The sequence below is a fragment of the Cyprinodon tularosa genome, unplaced genomic scaffold (genome assembly GCF_016077235.1).
Source record: "Cyprinodon tularosa strain WSP-4 unplaced genomic scaffold, ASM1607723v1 ctg394, whole genome shotgun sequence".
Lineage (NCBI taxonomy): Eukaryota > Metazoa > Chordata > Actinopteri > Cyprinodontiformes > Cyprinodontidae > Cyprinodon > Cyprinodon tularosa.
In genome coordinates, this window is record NW_024039112.1 from 839792 (window position 1) to 859408 (window position 19617).

Here is a 19617-nt window from a genome sequence, read left to right on the forward strand (position 1 = left end):
AATAGTTGTTTATGGGAGTCAGGGGCGCTGCCAGGAATTTGGGGCCCCATGACAGACATTGGTATAGGGACCCCCCCTATAAAATGTCTGCAAGCTTTAAAACTGGTATAAAGATGCACTGAAGAATACCATATACATTGTTAATGTAACTTTTATTGTAAAATTTCTACAAAGGAAAATGATCATAACGTGAAAAAGTTAAATATTCCTATTAGGTTTCACTATAACTTTATTAAAGGACAGATTATTTTCATGCTGGCCCTGAGAACTAATTTTTCATACATGTATAGGTTTAATGATCATGCTTCAGGGTGCACAATGATCAAGATTTATAGATGTCTTTTAATGGTATAATATATGATATAATATAATGTATTTATGGTATAATATAATATTTTAATGGCATAAACCTATTCATATATCCATGCTTTTCAGTGTTTACACCTGAAAAACGATGGAGAACATGCAGATTATTTATTTTAGAGCTGGATTTTCTTTTTAAATTTGAAAAATATAACTAATTTTTTTCCTCTTCTTTTGGGGGCCCCCTTAGTCAAGGACCCTTAGAATCTGCCTAACCTTTCGCCCCCATACGGCGCCCCTGGTGGGAATATCTGAAAAGTAGACATTAATATATGTACTAGTGTGTGAATATTTATAAACTGAGTAAAAGAGTGTTTTTTAAGCACTGTTTTATTATATGTGAAAAAAGGAAGCAATTAATTAAAACAATCAGAAAAGATTTAACTACACACTGATTTTAAGTCACAGCAATCAATTAAATCAGCTTTTATCAACAGATTTGCTTAGTAGGTTTAGTAATAAATGTCTCAGCACTCTGTGTATTTACCTCTATCAATTATTTGTTAGGGATTAAAAGTATCTCTTGTGGTCAGCAGACTTATAGTTTCTTTAGAAGAACAGTAGTTGAAATATCATCTACTGTCCTGCAGTGGCAAAACGAAAAGGTGAATGGTAGAGTTAGGATCATGTAAGATGTGCATTTTAGGACATCCTCAGTTCTCAGGAAAAAAAGTCAATCTTTTGGAAAAACTTGTCAGTTCTTTGATATAAGAAAACATTGGAGCTTTTTTTTTCATTTTGTGAAATTGTAACTAATTAGGCATATATTTTCGTTCACTAAAGCAACTTTCTTCCTTAAAAACACCTTTAATGTGTAGTTTGGGTCTTATAAAGCGATATATTGTTTGTAATTATCAATGCCTTCTTATTTTGAAATGCCAGACGGATGTGAGGGTGAGTCTTAATTACACCTTTTATTATTTTTGTATTTTTCCAGGTGTGCTCTGTCACCTTCTATCCACTGGGTGTCGCTGTGGTCCCCTCTGAGCCCTGGCTTTCGGTCTCCTTTCTGACCCGGAAGTGTTGGACCTACCGGTGACCGTCAGATTCGAACATGGCCTGGAGAAGCTGCTCCGTGCTCTGCAGGCTGACCGGAGGAGACCCGTTTCTGTGCTCCGTGAGAGGAGGAAGGTCAGTCAGTACCCGGCATCCCGGAGGAGAAGCAGCCGGTCACGGCTAGAGCTCCGGCGCGAGGAGTTAGCAGCTGATAGCATGAGTTAGCACCAAGGACCGCTTGGTACAGCTAGTTAGGTTGATGACAGTTTGCTGCCAATGTTTTGCTCCTAGTTTGGCAAAGTTAATTAAATCTGAACATTTCAAACAAGTGTGACACAAACACTTAATTGCAAAAAAATTTTAATTAGGCTTAAGCTCATGTGAAAATAATCCTGATAAACAGGTGATTTATTTACTTCCTGAGTCACAGTTAGCATTAGCAGCTCTGGCTAATTCCTCTAAAACTCACTAGTTGTTCGTGTTCTTTTGGTGTCAGATGAAGCCATCTCTGCCCTGACTTTCTTCTTGCTGTTTGCAGCATCAAAACCCACCTAGATAATAGACAAATTAAAATATTTCCATCTGAGGCTGTTTGACACTTTTATTTTGAAAACAATGATAAATATCACATGACAAAGGACTCAGTTATGAGTTTGACTCCTATGTTAGCAACTAGTCAGAAAACTAAATGTCTTATTTAGGTTTTTGGAATAGAAATAACCTAAATGTGTTTATTTGACCAGATATGTTAAATAAAGTCTTAGGTCACCAACATTTTGTGACCAACAAATCGCTTTGAATCAGTATGCAGTGAGTGTGAAAAAAAAAAAAAAAGCTATTCAAAAATGAAACAGATGTTTTAATCAAAAAATGTTTTGCTGGGTGTTATTTTAAATTTTTTTTTTCCAGATTCAGTTCTCATATTTTTTTAGGTTTTATTTCAATAATTTACTTTTTTCTTAATGCATTATATATTTTTTAAATTTGTATTACTTTTTCAGATTTAGTGTCATGAATTGCATTCACATTTGAGCTGAAAATGTAAAATAAGTCAAATCAATTCGGGAAAAATAATAAAAAATAAATGTAAACTTTTTTGAGAGAATAACTTTGAAATACTTTTTCAGTGTTTCATTTCTGGATCTTTTTTTGCACATATTAATTCTTAAAACTTTGTGTCTTGCAATAATAGGAGCACAAAATTATCTAATGTCCTTTGTTTTACAAACAGGAAGTTACAGATTGTTTTTTTATGTTGAAAATGAAGAAGCTGTAAATAAAAGGTTTCATCATTTAGAGGCGTCTGAATACTGAGATGGTTTCTTTGTTGCTGAGCAGACAGACCAGGTTCTGACCTGTGTGTCCAGCAGGTGGCCTCACAGCTTCCAGCAGAGAAGTGGCTTCAGGAAAGCTTCCAAAAAACCAGAACCAAAGAAGCCAGAGGATCCGGTTCCGGCTCACACCGAGTCCTCTGAGGCTGCATTCCAGAACCGGGCCCCCCTGCAGCCTCCCGTCACCCCCCAGAGGCCCTTTGGCAGACTCGTCCGGCCGTTCCTCTTCACCGTAGGGGTAGGGGGAGTTTACCTGGCCTAGTGTGATGACCTCATCAGTGATGTCATGACCAGGTGCTAACTCCAGGTCAGTTTACAGGTAGCTCCTTCGGCTTGGCGGCCATCTGGCAGTACGAGTCGCTCAAGTCCCGAGTCCAGAGCTACTTTGACGGGCTGCGAGATGATTGGCTGGAGAAGGTTCGACCTCAGAAACGAGGAGACGTCCGCAAGGAGGTAAACGAGTTCAGCTTTACTGTATCAGTAGAATCGGAGGAGGTGTGGGAGGATAATGATTGGTTGATTGTGTTTCAGATCAACCAATGGTGGAACAGCCTGTCTGAGGGCCAGAAGACGGTCACAGGTGAGTCCAGGTCCTGGTTCTGTTGCTCAGCTTGATTCCTCTCTGAGTCCGTCGGACCTTTCAGTCCGGTCCTGCTTCAGCAGGGAACCTTTAGTTCCTGCTGTTCTCTGACCTGGACGAGGACTGGGCCGGTTTCAAGCTGTTCCATTGATCGACCCGTGGTCCGGTATCGTGTCAACTTCAGGACTGAGCTGAATGTTTGTAGCGTTGCTCTGAGTTGCAATCTAATCTGATCTCTGATTGGTGGCTGGACTGAAACCCAACGCCATGTTGGGTTAGAAGTAGGGCTGCAACTAACGATTATTTAAAAATCGATGAATCGGACGATTATTTTTTCGATTAATCGATGAATCGGACAAAAAATATTTTTTATATTAACCTCTTTATTCCAAAATAAACATTTTAGACAGAACAAACAAGTACAGGTTGCTCATAAACTGTACTGGTGCAATATGAAAAATAAATGTTTGTGTTAAAACTACGCAAACTTACATGAGAAATGTAGCTGTACATCCACAAAATATTGGGTACTTTGTTTCATAAGGCGCAAAAAAAGACATTTTTGTTTTTAAAGCCCCTAAGGGGTTCAAACAATAGGTCCCCCCATTTCAACAAATGAGGTTTTTTTAGACTAGAAGAGTTCTGCCTTTTAAGACAGGAAAGTATAGCAGTTAAAGTTGCTACTTGAGAAAATACTGAACCATAGAGATAAAAATAGCCCTGTGATTCAAATTATAAATTGTATTTGGAATAAAAATGAGAGAACTAGGGGTGCTAAAAAACACATCCTCCAAAGACAGATATTTACATGGGAATGTGGCAGATAATTAATTGACATATTACTGATCTTGCTGGATTTTATTCTGCTTTACTTCCATAAATTGCAGGATCTTCTTTACTTTATCTTTGCCAGAAGATTTAAACTTTAAAAGCCTTGCCCTCATAATTTGCAAGTTAATTTATTTATAAAGTAAATGTACGCGCTGCTTAAGCTAATTCAAATGAAATTAAAACCAAAATAAGTAGCCAACCTTATCACTGTCTGTAACCTACTAACACGGTAAGGAAAGCATCAGACGAGCTACCTGAGAAACTAACGTTACGTTTCCCCTTTAAAACCAAACAAACATGGTGCTTCCGTGCCATGTTAATTTCTTTTGAAAAAAGTTGCATGTTATCACTTTTTTCGCTTTACAAAGCGCAGGCTATTTTAATTATTGTGATCAATTTGCGCCGTCAATCCAGGTGCATGCGCGCTTCATTTGCAGTCTGGACGCTGAGGCTCTCACTGCAGCGCTGAGAGGGACTCCTGCGGGAAAACGGGGTTGGGGTGGGGGAGGCGCCCCACGGCAGAGTAGGAATGATACATGCTTTCACTAAGAGTCTCCAAAAGCCGCCAGTGACACCGTAAAAAGTCGCCAGATTTGTCGCTAGTCGCCTTTTTGAAAAATAGTCGCTGGAGGGGTCTGAAAAGTCGCTGAGTTGGCAACACTGCACCTGCGGCGCTGACTCGCTCTGCCATATTTTTTTTTCTTCCTCTTTCAGTCAAGAGGCAGTGATGACGGCGCGGCGGATGACGCAATAATCGCGCGACACAACTAATCGATGATGAAATTCGTTGCCAACGCTTTTAAAAGTCGATTTTTATCGATTTAATCGATTCGTTGTTGCAGCCCTAGTTAGAAGCTGCACTGACTCGACCTGACCTGTTCCGTCCTGATTAACCAGGAGGAACTGGGGGGGGTGATCCGACTTGCTTCAGTTTTTCATATCCTGATGTTTATGGAGTGAATTGTTTCCCATTATTGCTTCAAACCAAGAACACAATTTGTCAATAGAATTCTAATAATAACAAAAATCTAATAATGGAGCAACATTCACTCCATAGTTTTTCTACATTTTGCTTCCAGGATTTTTTGGATCTGACAGCTTTTCTCTCCTCCTCCTTCAGGAATCATAGCTTCCAACGCCGTGGTGTTCTGCTGCTGGCGGGTTCCCTCTCTGCAGCGCTTCATGGTCCGATATTTCACCTCCAACCCCGCCTCCAGTGAGTCTCCTCCCTGACCTCTGACCCCCTGGAGCATACCTAGCTGTCAGTAACCGCCGTTTTCTGCTTTGTCCTCCTGCAGAGTCGCTCTGCTCTCCGATGCTCCTCTCCACCTTCAGCCATTTCTCCTTCTTCCACATGGCCGCCAACATGTACGTCCTGTGGAGCTTCTCCACCAGCGCCGTCTCCATGCTGGGCAGAGAGCAGTTCATGGCCGTCTACCTGTCTGCAGGTCTGTCCTTCACGGCTCTATTTAGACTCCATCAGGTGACGTTTCTGACCTCTTCTTCCTCTCCTCTGTTTAGGCGTCATCTCTACGTTCGTTAGCTACGTTTGTAAGACGGCCACAGGGAGGTTCAGCCCGTCTCTTGGAGCGGTGAGCAGCGCCTTCTCCTTTCCTCCTCCAGCAGGAGTCCACGACACCTCCAATATGTTTGTTTTTCTCTTCAGTCTGGAGCCATCATGACCATCCTGGCTGCTGTTTGCACCAAAATGCCAGAAGCCAGGCTGGCCATCATCTTCCTCCCCATGTTCACTTTCACCGCTGGCAATGTAAGAGACTCCGCCCACTCCATCAACTGCTGTGTCTGATCCACTGTCGCCGCCTCATCCTCCGTTTCTCCCTCGGTCTGCAGGCTCTGAAGGCCATCGTTGCCATGGATACGGCAGGTTTGGTGCTGGGATGGAAGTTCTTTGACCACGCTGCTCATTTAGGAGGAGCTTTGTTTGGAATGTGAGTTTGTTCCCCTGATTCTTTTTATTTAATAAATTTTTTTTATTTTAAGTTTCACTAAAACTGAAATATCCTCATCATGCAAATCATTTAAAGCACTAAATAACTTAAACCACCTGTAAATCAGTGGCTTTTAATTAATCCCACATCATCAGCCCTCCACCATCATGCTTTCACAGCATCTGTTTGTTTCGGTTCATTATGATCCAACATCGCTGCTTAGCTCTCATCTGTCCGGAGGTTGTCTCCTTCATCCAGATGTTGCTTCATCATTGTTCAAGCGTTATTCAGAACTCAAAAGAAGGAGAAAAACAATGCATAAATCTAATATACTGATCTGGAGAAAACCAGAAATAAAAATCTGGTTAAAATTGAGGAATACGTTTGGATAAAACCAGGAAAAATTGTTTAGGACGTTAAATGAACAAAATGAAGAACAAATTACTAACAAAATCAGAATTAAAGCTGCATGTTTATGGCAAAAAAAATAAAATTACAATAAAAGCATTTTATATCATTTATTATTTATTTTGCGGCGATTTATGGAACCATTATTTATCCTGTACTTGCTGCTATTGCACTTCTGGTTAGACCTAAACTGCATTTCGTTGCCTTGTACCTGTACCTGTGTAATCACAATAAAGTTGAATCTAATCTAATCTATCTAAGCATATAAACATATTGGGACCAGGGGGAAAAGCCTGGATTCATATTGTAGCCCAATATAAACATACCAGTGTTTACAAGTTTGGCTGTGAGAGGTTATAGGTTAAACCGTTTCCTTTGCCTACATTACCCAGTATACAAAGTTCTCCATCGTACTTCAATGGAATTGGACAATTTTATTGGATATATATATAATATATTAATATTGATAGTACTCTGTCTTTCTACATTGGTACTGATTTATTCCACATTTTTAAAACATAAATCTGAGCAAAAGCATAGAGTATATTTTTTTCTATTTAATAACACATTATGCAACTTGTATAAATCACCATCCAGAAATGAAACATTTTCTAATACAAATAATAAAAAAAGCTTTCTGCAATAGCCTCGATGTTTTTGGATTCTAACTCGGGTTGCACGCGTCGGGGACCAGAGATGGCAAAAGTACTCACTTTCCGTACTTGAGTAAAAGTACAGATACTTGTGTTAAAAAATACTCTGGTAAAAGTGGAAGTACTGATTAAACTTCTTTACTCAAGTAAAAGTAACAAAGTACAGGCTTTTAAATTTACTTAAAGTATAAAAGTAAAAGTAGAAACCACTTTTTTCATGCCGTTGCCGACATTTTAAATGGATGTCTCCTAATAGGACTAGATCTCCGTTGTGTTCATTTTCAATCATCTCGTCGTCCATGCTACTATGCTAACGCCACCGCCACCAAGCTGCAATGATTTGCCGCCAATGAATACCGCCGAATCTGTCGATTCATCTTGTAGTGGTGCGTCAAATGCAACGTAGATTCCCATCCAATTAGATTGAATTTGGTATTGATGACGTGAAAAATAATAACGGTAACTCCATTGAAATGATTCCAAAACTAAAGTAACGAGCCAATTTTTTAAAATGTAAGGAGTAGAAAGTACAGATATTTGTGTAAAAATGTAAGGAGTAGAAGTAAAAAGTCGCCATAAAAATAAGTAGTAAAGTAAAAATATCAGAAAAATCTACTTGAGTACAGTAACGAAGTATTTGTACTTCGTTACTTCCCATCTCTGTCGAAGACTAAGGCCTGGGTACATGGGTTGTGCTTGCTATTCAGTGCGCCACCTGCACGCCCAGATCACCGTCTCTTAACTTCAAGCCGAACTTTATCATTTTGACGGCAGCAGCACAGCTGATGTTTCTCTTCTGGATGATGTCACAGCCAAACAGCAACAGACCAGATGAAGCAGCAATGATGAGAAAAAGCAGAGAGAACATAAAGTCAGGGGTTGGACTAACAAATACTGCAGAGTGGGAGAATAGAGACAGAATTAAGCAAAATCATATAAAGTGGTCCCTATAGTCGGCGTACACTGTGCGATTTTCGGGGCGATTTTCCAGTCGTGTGAGTATTTTTCAATCGGGCCGACTTTCAGCCTGATCGTGCATTGTGAGTGGTGTAGTGTACAGGGGGTAACGAGGGGCGATCAGCCTCTCACGACCACCTCCTGATCAGGAATAGTGAGGCAATCGCTAAGTGCGCAAAGAAGGATTCTTCCGTAAACACAGCAGCATTGCAGGGGTGCAAACAGCGAAATGTAGTTCTGTCTGTAAAATTGACAGACCATAGTAGCCACGTTTGCTCAGCAATGTCTTTTTTCCAAATACGTCGCCGCCTTTTCTTTTCAGAAAATTGCCAAGGCAGTGAGCTTCATATTCCCCTTCTATTTTTTTGGCTTCTAGATAGACGAGTCAGAGCAGCTCCATCTCACTGTGGAGCCGAGTCCGACGTGGTTTTTAGTCGTGCAGTGTGAGCAGGCAGGTCGCATGGGAGCGTCACACTGTAGGACTAAACCCTGCGGTTAGTCCTACAGTGTGAGCAGCAGCTGCGTGCAACCATTGAAAATAATCGCACAGTGTACGCCCGGCTTTAGTCCTCCAGCAGTATAAGCCTATAGCAGCATAACTATAGAGATAGGTCAGGATAACCTGAGCCAGTCTAACTATAAGCTTTATCAGAAAGGAAAGTTTTAAGCCCACCCTTAAAAATTGAAATGGTTTCTATTTTCTTTAAAAGTATAAAATCTGAGAAAACATCATCGTTACTCTGAAAACTTTTTAGTTTCATCCCTGGATTTACAGCAATAACCTGAGTCCAGTTAAAATTGTGGGCCCATAATATCCCTCTGACAAACAGATCCTTATAGCTCCAGTTTGATTGAAGGACCTGCGTCCTGAAAGTTTTAGCTCATCAGAACGTGATTAGATCTGTAAGGAATAAATCTATACTTGTAGAACCTGGTAATGAAATGTATCGGTTATTCTGACCCGCTGCGTCTCTCCCCAGATGGTACATCCTGTTTGGTAACGACTTGATCTGGAAGAACAGAGAACCTTTCGTCAAGCTTTGGCACGAACTGAGAACACGGAGCGGCGGTGGAGGCGGACCAGGCGGCGCCGTGTAGGACCCAGAACCATCAGAACTGTGGGAACTGAGCACTAATAGAGAAACATGTATAAAATGTACAGAGAGACCTCAATATGTTCCAGAACCAGGAACCACGTGGGTCCATGTTCCTGATGGACTTTAACTGATGCTTTTTACACCAAAAACTGTTTTTGGTCGGTTCCTGATTGAGTATTTATTTAAAGAAGATTACAGAACTTTTGATTCAGCTAATCCCTGAAGCTGGAGTTTAAGGTTCTACTTTGTAGGAAACAGATTTTAATTTTTTTGTTGTATATTTTAGAGCAGAACAACAACAAAAAAAAAAACCCAAAGAAAAAGTAGCCAATGAGATCAGAAGGAGCAAATGGATCCAATGATCTGATTGGTCAGAGGCTCTGTGTCTTCTCAGCTTTTCTGCTCTTTATTTATCTTTGATTTTCTTTCAAATAAATCTAAAGGATGATTCTAAAAGGCGCCCTGTGTTCTGACTGAGTGGTTTTTAATAAGGTTTGAGAAGCAGCCCGCTTTACCAGAACTTTTCTACCTTTATCGGTTGTTTTGACTGTGACTCAAACCACAATCGCTCGGTTCTCGCTTTGACCTTGATGGATAGAAACTGCTGAGTCAACATTGGTGGTTCCCCTGGATGGTGTAATGGCTTCATCCAAACCTTCAACTTTGTGTTAGATCCAGTTCCAAGTTATTTAAGGATTTATTTGCTCTGGTTTCCACCTCCATTTTGTTAAGGAAAGCTCTGTGTTTACACCTATAAGCTTTCTTTCCTGAGAAGAGATCACTCAGGACCAGAGATGGCAAAAGTACTCACTTTCCGTACTTGAGTAAAAGTACTGATACTTGTGTTAAAAAATACTCTGGTAAAAGTGGAAGTACTGATTAAACTTCTTTACTCAAGTAAAAGTAACAAAGTACAGGCTTGTAAATTTACTTAAAGTGTAAAAGTAGAAACCACTTTTTTCATGCCGTTGCCTACATTTTAAATGGATGTCTGCCAATAGGACTAGATCTCCGTTGTGTTCATTTTCAATCATCTCGTCGTCCATGCTACTATGCTAACGCCACCACCACCAAGCTGCAATGATTTGCCGCCAATGAATACCGCCGAATCTGTCGATTCATCTTGTAGTGGTGCGTCAAATGCAACGTAGATTCCCATCCAATTAGATTGAATTTGGTATTGATGACGTGAAAAATAACGGTAACTCCATTGAAATGATTCAAAACTAAAGTAACGAGCCAATTTTTTAAAATGTAAGGAGTAGAAAGTACAGATATTTGTGTAAAAATGTAAGAAGTAGAAGTAAAAAGTCGCCATAAAAATAAGTAGTAAAGTAAAAATATCAGAAAAATCTACTTGAGTACAGTAACCAAGTATTTGTACTTCGTTACTTCCCATCTCTGCTCAGGACAAACTCTTTAAATAACAATGTATATCTATTAAATAACCATGAGACATGAAAACAGATGTGACATAAACACGGTAATGTGACACGGTTAAAAATGCACTTCATTCAAATCCAATAAGCCACATCATCCCATCATCACATCATACATGTTTCTAAAAGAGAAGACATCCATGGTAATATTAGAGTTTAACAGACTCGCACAACACCAATAAAAATAATCCTAAACATTTAAGATGTGATTAATTTATCTCTGTTACGGGGATATGTTTTTATTTAAGGTAGCTGTAATTAACTAGATTAATAAACAGAGGTCACAGATTAGCGGACCACAGTCCGGATCTGGACCCACCTGATTTAAAACATTTATAAATTACTGCATGTAATTTCACTGTGTCTAATTTCACTTGCGCTGCTTCTCCTGTTTGTACGGTAAAGCCCTCCAGCACATCCGGGACCTGACTATATGAGATACAAATCAGCCAATGAGCTGCTGTCAGTCTGGGTTGCTGCTGCTGCTAATTTTAGACACAGCAGGCAAACCTGTGGCAAGCCCGGTGATGGGAAAGAAGGAAAAGAAGATGAGAAAAAGAGAGCAGAGAAAGTGTGGACTGCTGGAAGAAAAGTGAAATGGTGTGCTCAAAAATTAACCTGAACATTTAGAGGATGTTTGGCTCAACCTGCTGCTGTGAAGCAGGATTCTCCACCATGAACAGAATAAAAAATAAATATGGATCCAGGCTCAAAATGAGCTCCTTTATATGTGCTTTAGAATGGCTTAGTCTCCATTCAAACCCAGGTTTAAAGCCTTGCAGGGCAGCATAAAGCCCACTGCGAACATTAAGCCAGAAAAATGAAAAACAAAAGGTCAGTTCAGGTATTTTATGAAATATGTGAATCAGGAAATTGTCTGTATACCAAACTGAGCGATTGTTGTTTCCTACAAAAAAAATACTTTAGATTTTAAAATAGAAACATTTTCTATTTTTTAATTTATCTTTTATTTAATAAGTCAATGCATAACATGGATGCATAAACACCTCTTTTTATTTCAGTGAGTAAAGTTTAAAATGTCTCCAGACCTTTACTGGTTTTCTATTTTCTTTATTTGGATGCCACTGATTTTTAATCGGTGACCCCTGCTTTAAGAAATTGTCTCTTGACCCACATGACTCGGTCAATTATAAACCTATATCTAATCTTCCTTTCTTATTTCAAATTTTTGAGAATATAGTTGCTTCTGGTGATGGAAAAACATCTTATTTAACAATAAATGAAGATGCTCTTTTCCCCCATTCATGCCTGGATTTATTATTCCTTGCAAGGGAAAACATATGTACAGTCTTTACTAATTTTCCTGCCTATTGAGGTCATCCAGGATTTCCTTAAGTACTTAAAGCCTGCTAAAAGCTGTGAAGGTTTTTCACATATAGTCAATCAAAACCAAGTTAAAGTAAGAAAACAGTAAAATATTGAATAAACCTTGAAAGAAATGAATCTGAGCTGTGATGGGAACAAACTATCTTCTGTTTACAATCCCTAATTGTAATAAAACCACCCCTCTGACATAGATACTGTGTAACCTTGCAGGCATGTGAATACTTAAATTAAAACATAAAATGAAAATCAGCAGTTGTACGAAAACATTAGAAGGGATGTCATAAGACAGATTTTTCCGACAAAGCTAAAGAAGTGTGTGACTGGTTACACAACAATTTTAGAGCTCATCATGGTACTGAAAACAGCTCTGGTGAAAGTCACTAATGATATTCTCCTATCCGCAGATAAGGGACTTGTATCTGTACTTGTCCTGTGAGATCTCAGTGACACCATATTATTCTTTTAGAAAGACTTGAATATTTTGTAGGAATTAAAGGAACAGCACTCACAGTCTTTGGCTCAGGTTATCCTGAGCTATCTCTATAGTTATGCTGCTATAGGCTTAGACAGCTGGAGGACATAGGGACCCTTTTTCATCATTCTGCTCCTGTTCTGAAATATTTGTTAGTTCCACCCATTATCTCTACTTTTTCTTGTCATAGTACCGGTAACTTAATCTGATCTGTTCCTGTTTGGTTGTGACATCATCCTGGAGAAATATCAGCTGGGCAGCTGCTCTACCTTTTTATACAGATGTTGGAGTGCAGAGCCTGTTTCTTTTACTGTGACTAACTGTATGTGATCTCTGTCATCCCTTTCTGCATAAAAACATCTCAGTGGTTGTCAGTTTAATTGTGTGTTCCCTGGACTGGTTGAGCTGATTTATAGTTGCCTTTAGTATCTCTGCTTCTGTCTCCTTGAACCCCAATCGGCCTCAGCAGACGGCTCACACTTAACCTGGTTCATCTGGAGGTTTCTTCCTGTTAAAAGGTTGTTTTTCCTCCCCACTGTCGCTACAAGCATGCTTAGTGTGAGGGATGTCTGAAGAGTCAATGAGTCGATGCAATTTCCTGGTTTTCCTGAGATAGAAAACTGGACCAATCTGATTGTATGATCTGTCTCTGTAAAGTGCCCTGAGATGACGTGTTGTGAATTGGCGCTATATAAGTAAATTGAACTGAACTGAATTGAATGCACAAAAATCAGAGAATCACATCATGAACCATGGAAACTGCTATTATAAATAAAACTATCAATTAAGCTATAAAGAGAAAAAAAATCTGACAGTTAATCAGTTTAATGTTAGCACAGGGTGGTATAAAAAGAACGGATAGATGTAGTTATCCCAGAATTCATACTCATCACTGCATATTTCCCATTATTGTCCATTCCTGCTGCTGCTGGAAACTGACTACTATGGGTATGCCCGGCCTCTACATACATTTGATATCTGACAGGTTCCAGTTTGCAGACAAACATCTAATAGGAGTGAATTTGGATGTAAGCTTGTCTGTAAAACTGAGGGGCTGAATGAAGAAAGAAAAGTCTACGTACTGGTGTGGAGATGGAAACAGACTGCATTTCAGAAAGACACTGACTTTAACACACCACAAAAAGTGAACTGAAAATAAATAGACTTATTAAAATAAGTGCATTTATACTTGATTTTAGTAGGTTGGTAAATTTAAAGTTAGTAAAACAGAATAAGATAGGTTGGCCTAAAATAATGAACAGTAATCTCTATCATCTTATTTTGGCAGATTCTTTTACTTTACTGTTAAAATGAAGGGAAAAGACACCAAATGAAATATATTTTTGACTTAGATTAAACCCATTTTCTCTTTGCAGGAACAGACAAACAAACTGATGGTTAAACACCTTTACAATGGATCGAAGCATTGACCCAATTAGATCCAAGTTCCTGCTTGATGCAGTTTGAAGCTTCTTTTGGACTGAATCAAGGAAAAGTGGTGCTGAAGAGGTCCAAACCAAACACCAAACCCAGGGGATGAGCTTGGAGCGGAGGGAACGTTTCCATGGAGATGGCAGGAAACCCGTTCAGCAGTGGAAGACCTCTGAGTAAGCGTGTAAACATGGAGTCAGTTCGATAAACAAGAGTCTGAAGTCCAGCAACCGTTAGAGACCGCAGCACCAAGCGGGTCCACAGTCCTCATCCAGAACCTGCTCACTTCCCAGAACCGCCTCTGGGGAACAGCGGAGACCCCCAGAATGACATCATCAAAACAAACACACAAAACAAACAGGGTTCCAAATAACAGTAAAATTCATTTTAATAAAACAAAGTAATAAAAACATTGATAAATGATGATGTGGAAGATAGAACTGATAGAAAACAACTTTCAGTAAATAAATATTCAGTAAAAACCTTCAGGAAAAAGTCTAACTGGGCTCCAGAACGTTGGGAAAACTGAATATTAACAAAATAAATGGGTTATGTAGCTAAGATTTGAAATCAGGGGTGAGTCAGAGAGCTTGGGAGGTGAAACTGGGTTCCCTGAGAGTCGATACTGGTCTGTGTGTTCAGCCTTTCCCAGAGTTCATTGACCTCGGACACCAGCAGACCTCAGATCAGCTCAGAGGCGCTTCATATTCGCCCACAAACGCCTCAAAGAACCAAGACCATCAACCGACTTTAGAGTCTGAGCAGAAGGTAAGAAATAATCCAACATATTAGCATAAAACCAGGATGTGAGGGGATCAGGGGGAAGCAGGAGCCATGAGACCCTCACATGTTTAACTTCAAATCTGGAGGGAAAAGCAGAGCTTCTTATTACAACACAGGATATCAGTTAACAGATCTAAACCCTAAATGTTCCTGATTTTGGGATTATTCCAGAAAAGTTCCCATTTCAGTGGAAATTATCTGAAGAAGATATGAAAGGTCACATTTGACAAGATATTCATGAACCTGGTTTCTTTCTTCTCGTAATGATCGTAACCTTTTCTAGAACAGATTACAGGTTTCCACTCCGGATCCATCTCATGCTAGTAAAAACTATAGGAAGAGAAAAACATCTGCTTGCATTTATCCACCAGGCTCAGGGAAGCTGCCGCCTTCGGCTGGAAATGATCAGAGTTTTGGAGATGACTCTGAACAAATTTAAACCATTCATTTTAAGTTCAATATATTTTAGAGCAGAAAGGAGACCCTGAGGCAAACTGCAGAAAACAACAGCAGCACATTGGAAGCTGGCTTTGTTTTCCTGTTTCCAGGTGTGTGTCTCTGTGTGGACGTCAGTCAGCATGGCGGTGTGCCTCCAGGTTCTGGGTCTGTTCCTGGGTGTGGTGTCCTGGTGTCTGCAGTCCAGCTGTACGTCCTCTCAGACGTGGAAGGTGAGGAGTCAGGCGGAGACGGTCACCACCAGCTCCTGGCAGTTTGAGGGCTTATGGATGAGCTGTGCCGCCACGGCGATGGGGTCCGTTCAGTGCAGCAGGTTCAAGACGGTGCTGGGCCTGCCAGGTAAGAAAACCCTTCAGATAAAGAGGTCTGTAATAATCAAAAGTAATGAGTTTTCATAACCTAAACTCCCCCAGACATACTGGAAATTTCTTTTTCCCTCAAAGCTGCAAAAAAGATGGTAAGAAAAAATATTCTTGCTCCTGTTTTTTTTATTTATTTTTTTTTATTGAGTTCCTCTGTTCTCAGTTTAAAAAGAAGCCCTGCATATTTGAAGCCTTTAACTAATGAATAAAAGTTTTTTTTTCTTTTCTAATTTCCATCATAACAATGCAGGTCAGATGGAAAGGATTGTATTTGAAACTTGATATAAACCAAACAAAAACAAAACAGTGAAGGTTGCAGCAAAACAAAAAACAGCTTTATTAACACATCATTTGGTAACGAAAATATTAGTTTCCCAAACACTAATCAGAAAAAAGCTAACTGTTAACTACTACCAGAGGTTTTATATATATATATATATATATATATATATATATATATATATATATACATATATATATGTAAGCAAAAGATAAAAAAAAACAATAAAAGGCCATGAATAAACGATATGTAAAACATATAAAGTTGTTTCATATTTACCAAAACAATATTGATATTTTGATATTTATTAATGGAAATATCACCACTAAGTATATTGAATATTTGGCACTTTTAGCTTTCCGTACATGTCACTGCTGCAATTGATTATTATAAACTTGATATAAACCAAACAAAAACAAAACAGTGATGGTTGCAGCAAAACAAAGAACAGCTTTTTTAACACATCATTTGATAATGAAAATATTAGTTTCCCAAACACAAATCAGAAAAAAAGCTAACGCTAACTGTTAACTACTACCAGGGGTTGTTATATATATAAATATATATATATATATATATATATATATATATATATATATATATATATATATATATATATATATATATATATATATATATATATATATATATATATATATATATAAGCAAAAGACAAAAAAAACAATAAAAGGTCATGAATAAACGTTTTGTATTTAATAGTTAATAACTTCAATAAATAAATTATGATTTATTTAGCATAATAAAAAAATATAAAGTTGTTTCATGTTTACCAAAACAACATTGATATTTTGATATTAATTAATAAAAATATCACCACTAAGTATACTGAATATGTGGCACTTTTAGCTTGCCGTACATGTCACTGCTGCAATTGATTATTATAAACTTATTACCATTGCAAAACTTTGTTTAAAAAAAAGTTGTTCAAACTGTAGATAAAACAAACTAAAAATGTTCTGAAGCATTTTATTTATAAATGAGGAATTTTCAATGTAATCCAGAGGTTCTACAGCCTCATCTCTCCTAAATATTAAACGATTGCTTTAAAAGATTCAATGAAAGTTCTGAAAGTTTTATTACAGCTCTTAGACTTCAACAAAGCTCTGAAAACTCTATTAATTGGCTTTTAAAGCATAATAAATGTGATAACCTCTATTTATAAAGGTTTCTTACATCTAGTATGGAGGCTCTGAAAGAAAACTTTAAAATGGACTCTGGAATGTCCTGTTAATGTTCTATAACTTGCTATTTTAAAGTTCTAGGTTCTAACACTGACCTCCTAGAATTACAATGAAGACTTTAAAAGCATAATTATCATTATTGCTCCATCAATGATGGGGTCTGTGCGGTAGAACAGAAGACAGCCAAACTAAAGCATGTTCTCCTCTGCTGTTGGTCAGATCTCTGCATGCTTACAGCTGCTCTCTCTTCCATAATAAGCCTCATAATAAAGACTCCTGTGTGCGTCTGCAGGTCATCTCCAGGCCTGCAGAGCTCTGATGATCATGTCCTTGATCATCGGCCTGGCCTCCATCATCATCTCTGTGCTCGGACTCAAGTGCACAAAGATCGGCAGGACGTCTGAGAAGGTCAAGGAGCAGATCGCCCTGAGTGGAGGCATCCTGTTCATCCTCTCTGGTACGAGATCCCTAGAGACTGAAGGGCTGGACAGTGTCAGGATGAATGAGAGGAAACATCTAAAGAAAAGAAGCCTCAGTTCTGTTTTTTGTCCTGTTTTTCAGGTGTCTTCACCCTGACTGCAGTCTCCTGGTATGCTGCAAGAGTCATCAACGACTTCCACGACCCGTTCCATGGTGGCCTGAAGTCAGTGTCCTGCAGGGCTGTCTGTTCCTGTGTGTGTCTGCTGTTTGTAACTGTGTGTGTTTGTGCTGCAGGTTTGAGCTGGGAACTGGTCTATACCTGGGCTGGACCTCCTCCAGCCTGGCCATACTGGGGGGATCTCTGCTCTGCTGCAGCTGTAGGAGGAGCTCCTCCACCCCCCCTGCAAGGTAAACTCACTGAATGCAATACTTAGCTGTGTCCACATGAGGGCACTGTAACACCCCTGCATGTCTGTAAAAGAAGGCTGGAGGTTTTCCCTTTACCCTGAGATGGTGAACCCAGGGGCTCAAAGGAAAGGAAGCCCCTTTCATCTCCATGCCTCTTCTGTCCTCTGATACCCCATCTGCTCTCCTGCAGGCAGTTTTCCTACTACTCCAACACCAGCGGAGGTCAGAGCATCTACAAAGCAGCTCCAGCCTCTGAAAGCAGCAGCTCCAAAGCTTATGTCTGATCCCGGCTGATCCGACTGCAGAACCGAGAACCATCTCCTTCAAATCCAGATGGAGCCCTGTAGGCATTAAATAGGCATTAAATGTCCCTTCTTCACTTACACATGCTTTTATTATACCATATATACTCAATACAGGATACATTTCTACAGAAGCCTGTTAATGCCATGAACATTTAAATCAGTAGGCAAAGACTGAGGAACAGCTGTAGGAACAACTGCAGCTCCTTTATTTATTGTGAAAAGTAAATTTAGGAACCGATATCTGTGATTTATAGTTTTTCACTTTAAACTTCTGTTTGTCTTTTTAATTTAGATGTTCTGTAGTTTGGCATTCTGGTCACCAGATGGTAGCAGATAATGATCTATGATCCTACTGGAAAATGTATAAACCATGCAGGGTACAAGGGTTTGTATTTAGACTGGTTTATGAATATATATCAGTGTCATTGTTTGCATTGAATTTCTTTTTCTTTTATTGTTTTTGTGTGGATGAACAAAAAGTCAAATAAAAAAAATACAGTGCTACATGGTTGCTCAATCCAGCGCTCTACAGATCCTACTCCACTGTTTCCATGAAACTTCAATGTAGTTTCTTCTGTTTCTCGGCTCTGTATCCAACATCCGCTTAAAACACACAAGATGTTGTGTATTTGTTCTGTATTTGTCTACTTTTGCCCTTTTTTAATCGAAATTTTAACATCTTCAATCTCATCCTTTACAGTCCTTTAGTTCTATCATCTTTAACCATCTTTAACAAGATTTCCTATCTTTGCAACATCCCCTTGATTCCCACAAATGACTTTCTTATCTTTCTAATTTATTAGTGAAGATGGTCAGTCTTCCAGGTCATGGTCAGGCTTGAAAAAGTTCAGTCTTGGCAACTGTATATGCAGTTTTCTAGAAGACATTTCGCCTCTCATCCAAGAGGCTTCTTCAGTTCAATTCAATTCAGTTTATTTCTATAGCGCCAATTCACAACACATGTCATCTCAAGGCACTTTACAGTTCACCAGATCATACAGTCAAATTGATTCAAAGTTTCCATCTAAGGAAAACCAGTTGATTACATCGACTCATTGACTCAGATGCAATCCCTCACACTAAGCATGCTTGTAGCGACAGTGGAGAGGAAAAACTCCCTTTAACAGGAAGAAACCTCCAGCAGAACCAGGCTCAGTGTGAGCGGCCATCTGCCGAGGCCGACTGGGATTAAAGGAGACAGAAGCAGAGATACATAAAGCAGCTATAAAAGGCGACCCCGTCCAGGAAACACACAGCCAGGCAGACGAGCTCCGAGCCAGCTCCAATGCCAGAGGACAAAGAGAGCACATCCACCCAATCACGGTCAGAGAAACAGGACTACACTGAAAAACCAGCCAATCTCAAACATCTATAAACAAAGGTATTGATGGCAGCAGCACAGCTGATATTTCTCTCCAGGATGGAGTCACAGCTAAGCAGGAACAAACGAGGCGAAGCTACTATGAGAAAAGCAGAGAGAGCAAAACGATAGAGATTTAACTAACAATTCTTCAGTTACTGTAGGTGTAATACTGACACCTACAGTG

General features: G+C 39.2%; 2 protein-coding genes across 5 annotated transcripts; both read left to right on the plus strand.

Annotated features, from left to right (window-relative positions):
• The first annotated feature begins 1337 nt into the window (after nucleotides 1-1337).
• On the plus strand, nucleotides 1338-9625 carry LOC119791530 (presenilins-associated rhomboid-like protein, mitochondrial). Of its 4 annotated transcripts, none has more exons than XM_038297679.1 (10): nucleotides 1338-1494; nucleotides 2730-2928; nucleotides 3003-3143; nucleotides 3222-3270; nucleotides 5222-5317; nucleotides 5400-5549; nucleotides 5623-5693; nucleotides 5768-5869; nucleotides 5953-6050; nucleotides 9049-9625. In XM_038297679.1, exons 1-10 carry the CDS (start codon nucleotides 1418-1420, stop codon nucleotides 9164-9166), a joined length of 1101 nt encoding a protein of 366 aa, XP_038153607.1. In that variant the 5' UTR covers nucleotides 1338-1417; the 3' UTR covers nucleotides 9167-9625. The 4 variants fall into 4 exon arrangements, with proteins under 4 accessions (XP_038153607.1, XP_038153605.1, XP_038153604.1 ...); XM_038297678.1 differs by having other exon boundaries at nucleotides 1348-1494; nucleotides 2727-2928; XM_038297677.1 differs by having other exon boundaries at nucleotides 3003-3270.
• Nucleotides 9626-14473: 4848 nt separating this feature from the next.
• On the plus strand, nucleotides 14474-18099 carry LOC119791545 (claudin-19-like). The gene is made up of 6 exons (XM_038297697.1): nucleotides 14474-14622; nucleotides 15186-15432; nucleotides 17230-17394; nucleotides 17499-17580; nucleotides 17652-17765; nucleotides 17956-18099. Exons 2-6 carry the CDS (start codon nucleotides 15216-15218, stop codon nucleotides 18047-18049), a joined length of 672 nt encoding a protein of 223 aa, XP_038153625.1. The 5' UTR covers nucleotides 14474-14622; nucleotides 15186-15215; the 3' UTR covers nucleotides 18050-18099.
• Nucleotides 18100-19617: the final 1518 nt, after the last annotated feature.

What these genes read in the sequence shown, in the direction of transcription:
- LOC119791530 (XM_038297676.1), top strand. Translation starts at nt 1,418, where the DNA reads ATGGCCTGGAGAAGCTGCTCCGTGCTCTGCAGGCTGACCGGAGGAGAC. An exon ending in CGTTCCTCTTCACCGTAGGG is followed by an intron (nt 2,929 to 3,002) that starts GTAGGGGGAGTT and finishes ACTCCAGGTCAG; the next exon opens with TTTACAGGTAGCTCCTTCGG. An exon ending in GGGCCAGAAGACGGTCACAG is followed by an intron (nt 3,271 to 5,221) that starts GTGAGTCCAGGT and finishes CTCCTCCTTCAG; the next exon opens with GAATCATAGCTTCCAACGCC.
- LOC119791545 (XM_038297697.1), top strand. Translation starts at nt 15,216, where the DNA reads ATGGCGGTGTGCCTCCAGGTTCTGGGTCTGTTCCTGGGTGTGGTGTCC. An exon ending in GACGGTGCTGGGCCTGCCAG is followed by an intron (nt 15,433 to 17,229) that starts GTAAGAAAACCC and finishes GTGCGTCTGCAG; the next exon opens with GTCATCTCCAGGCCTGCAGA. An exon ending in TCCTCCACCCCCCCTGCAAG is followed by an intron (nt 17,766 to 17,955) that starts GTAAACTCACTG and finishes GCTCTCCTGCAG; the next exon opens with GCAGTTTTCCTACTACTCCA.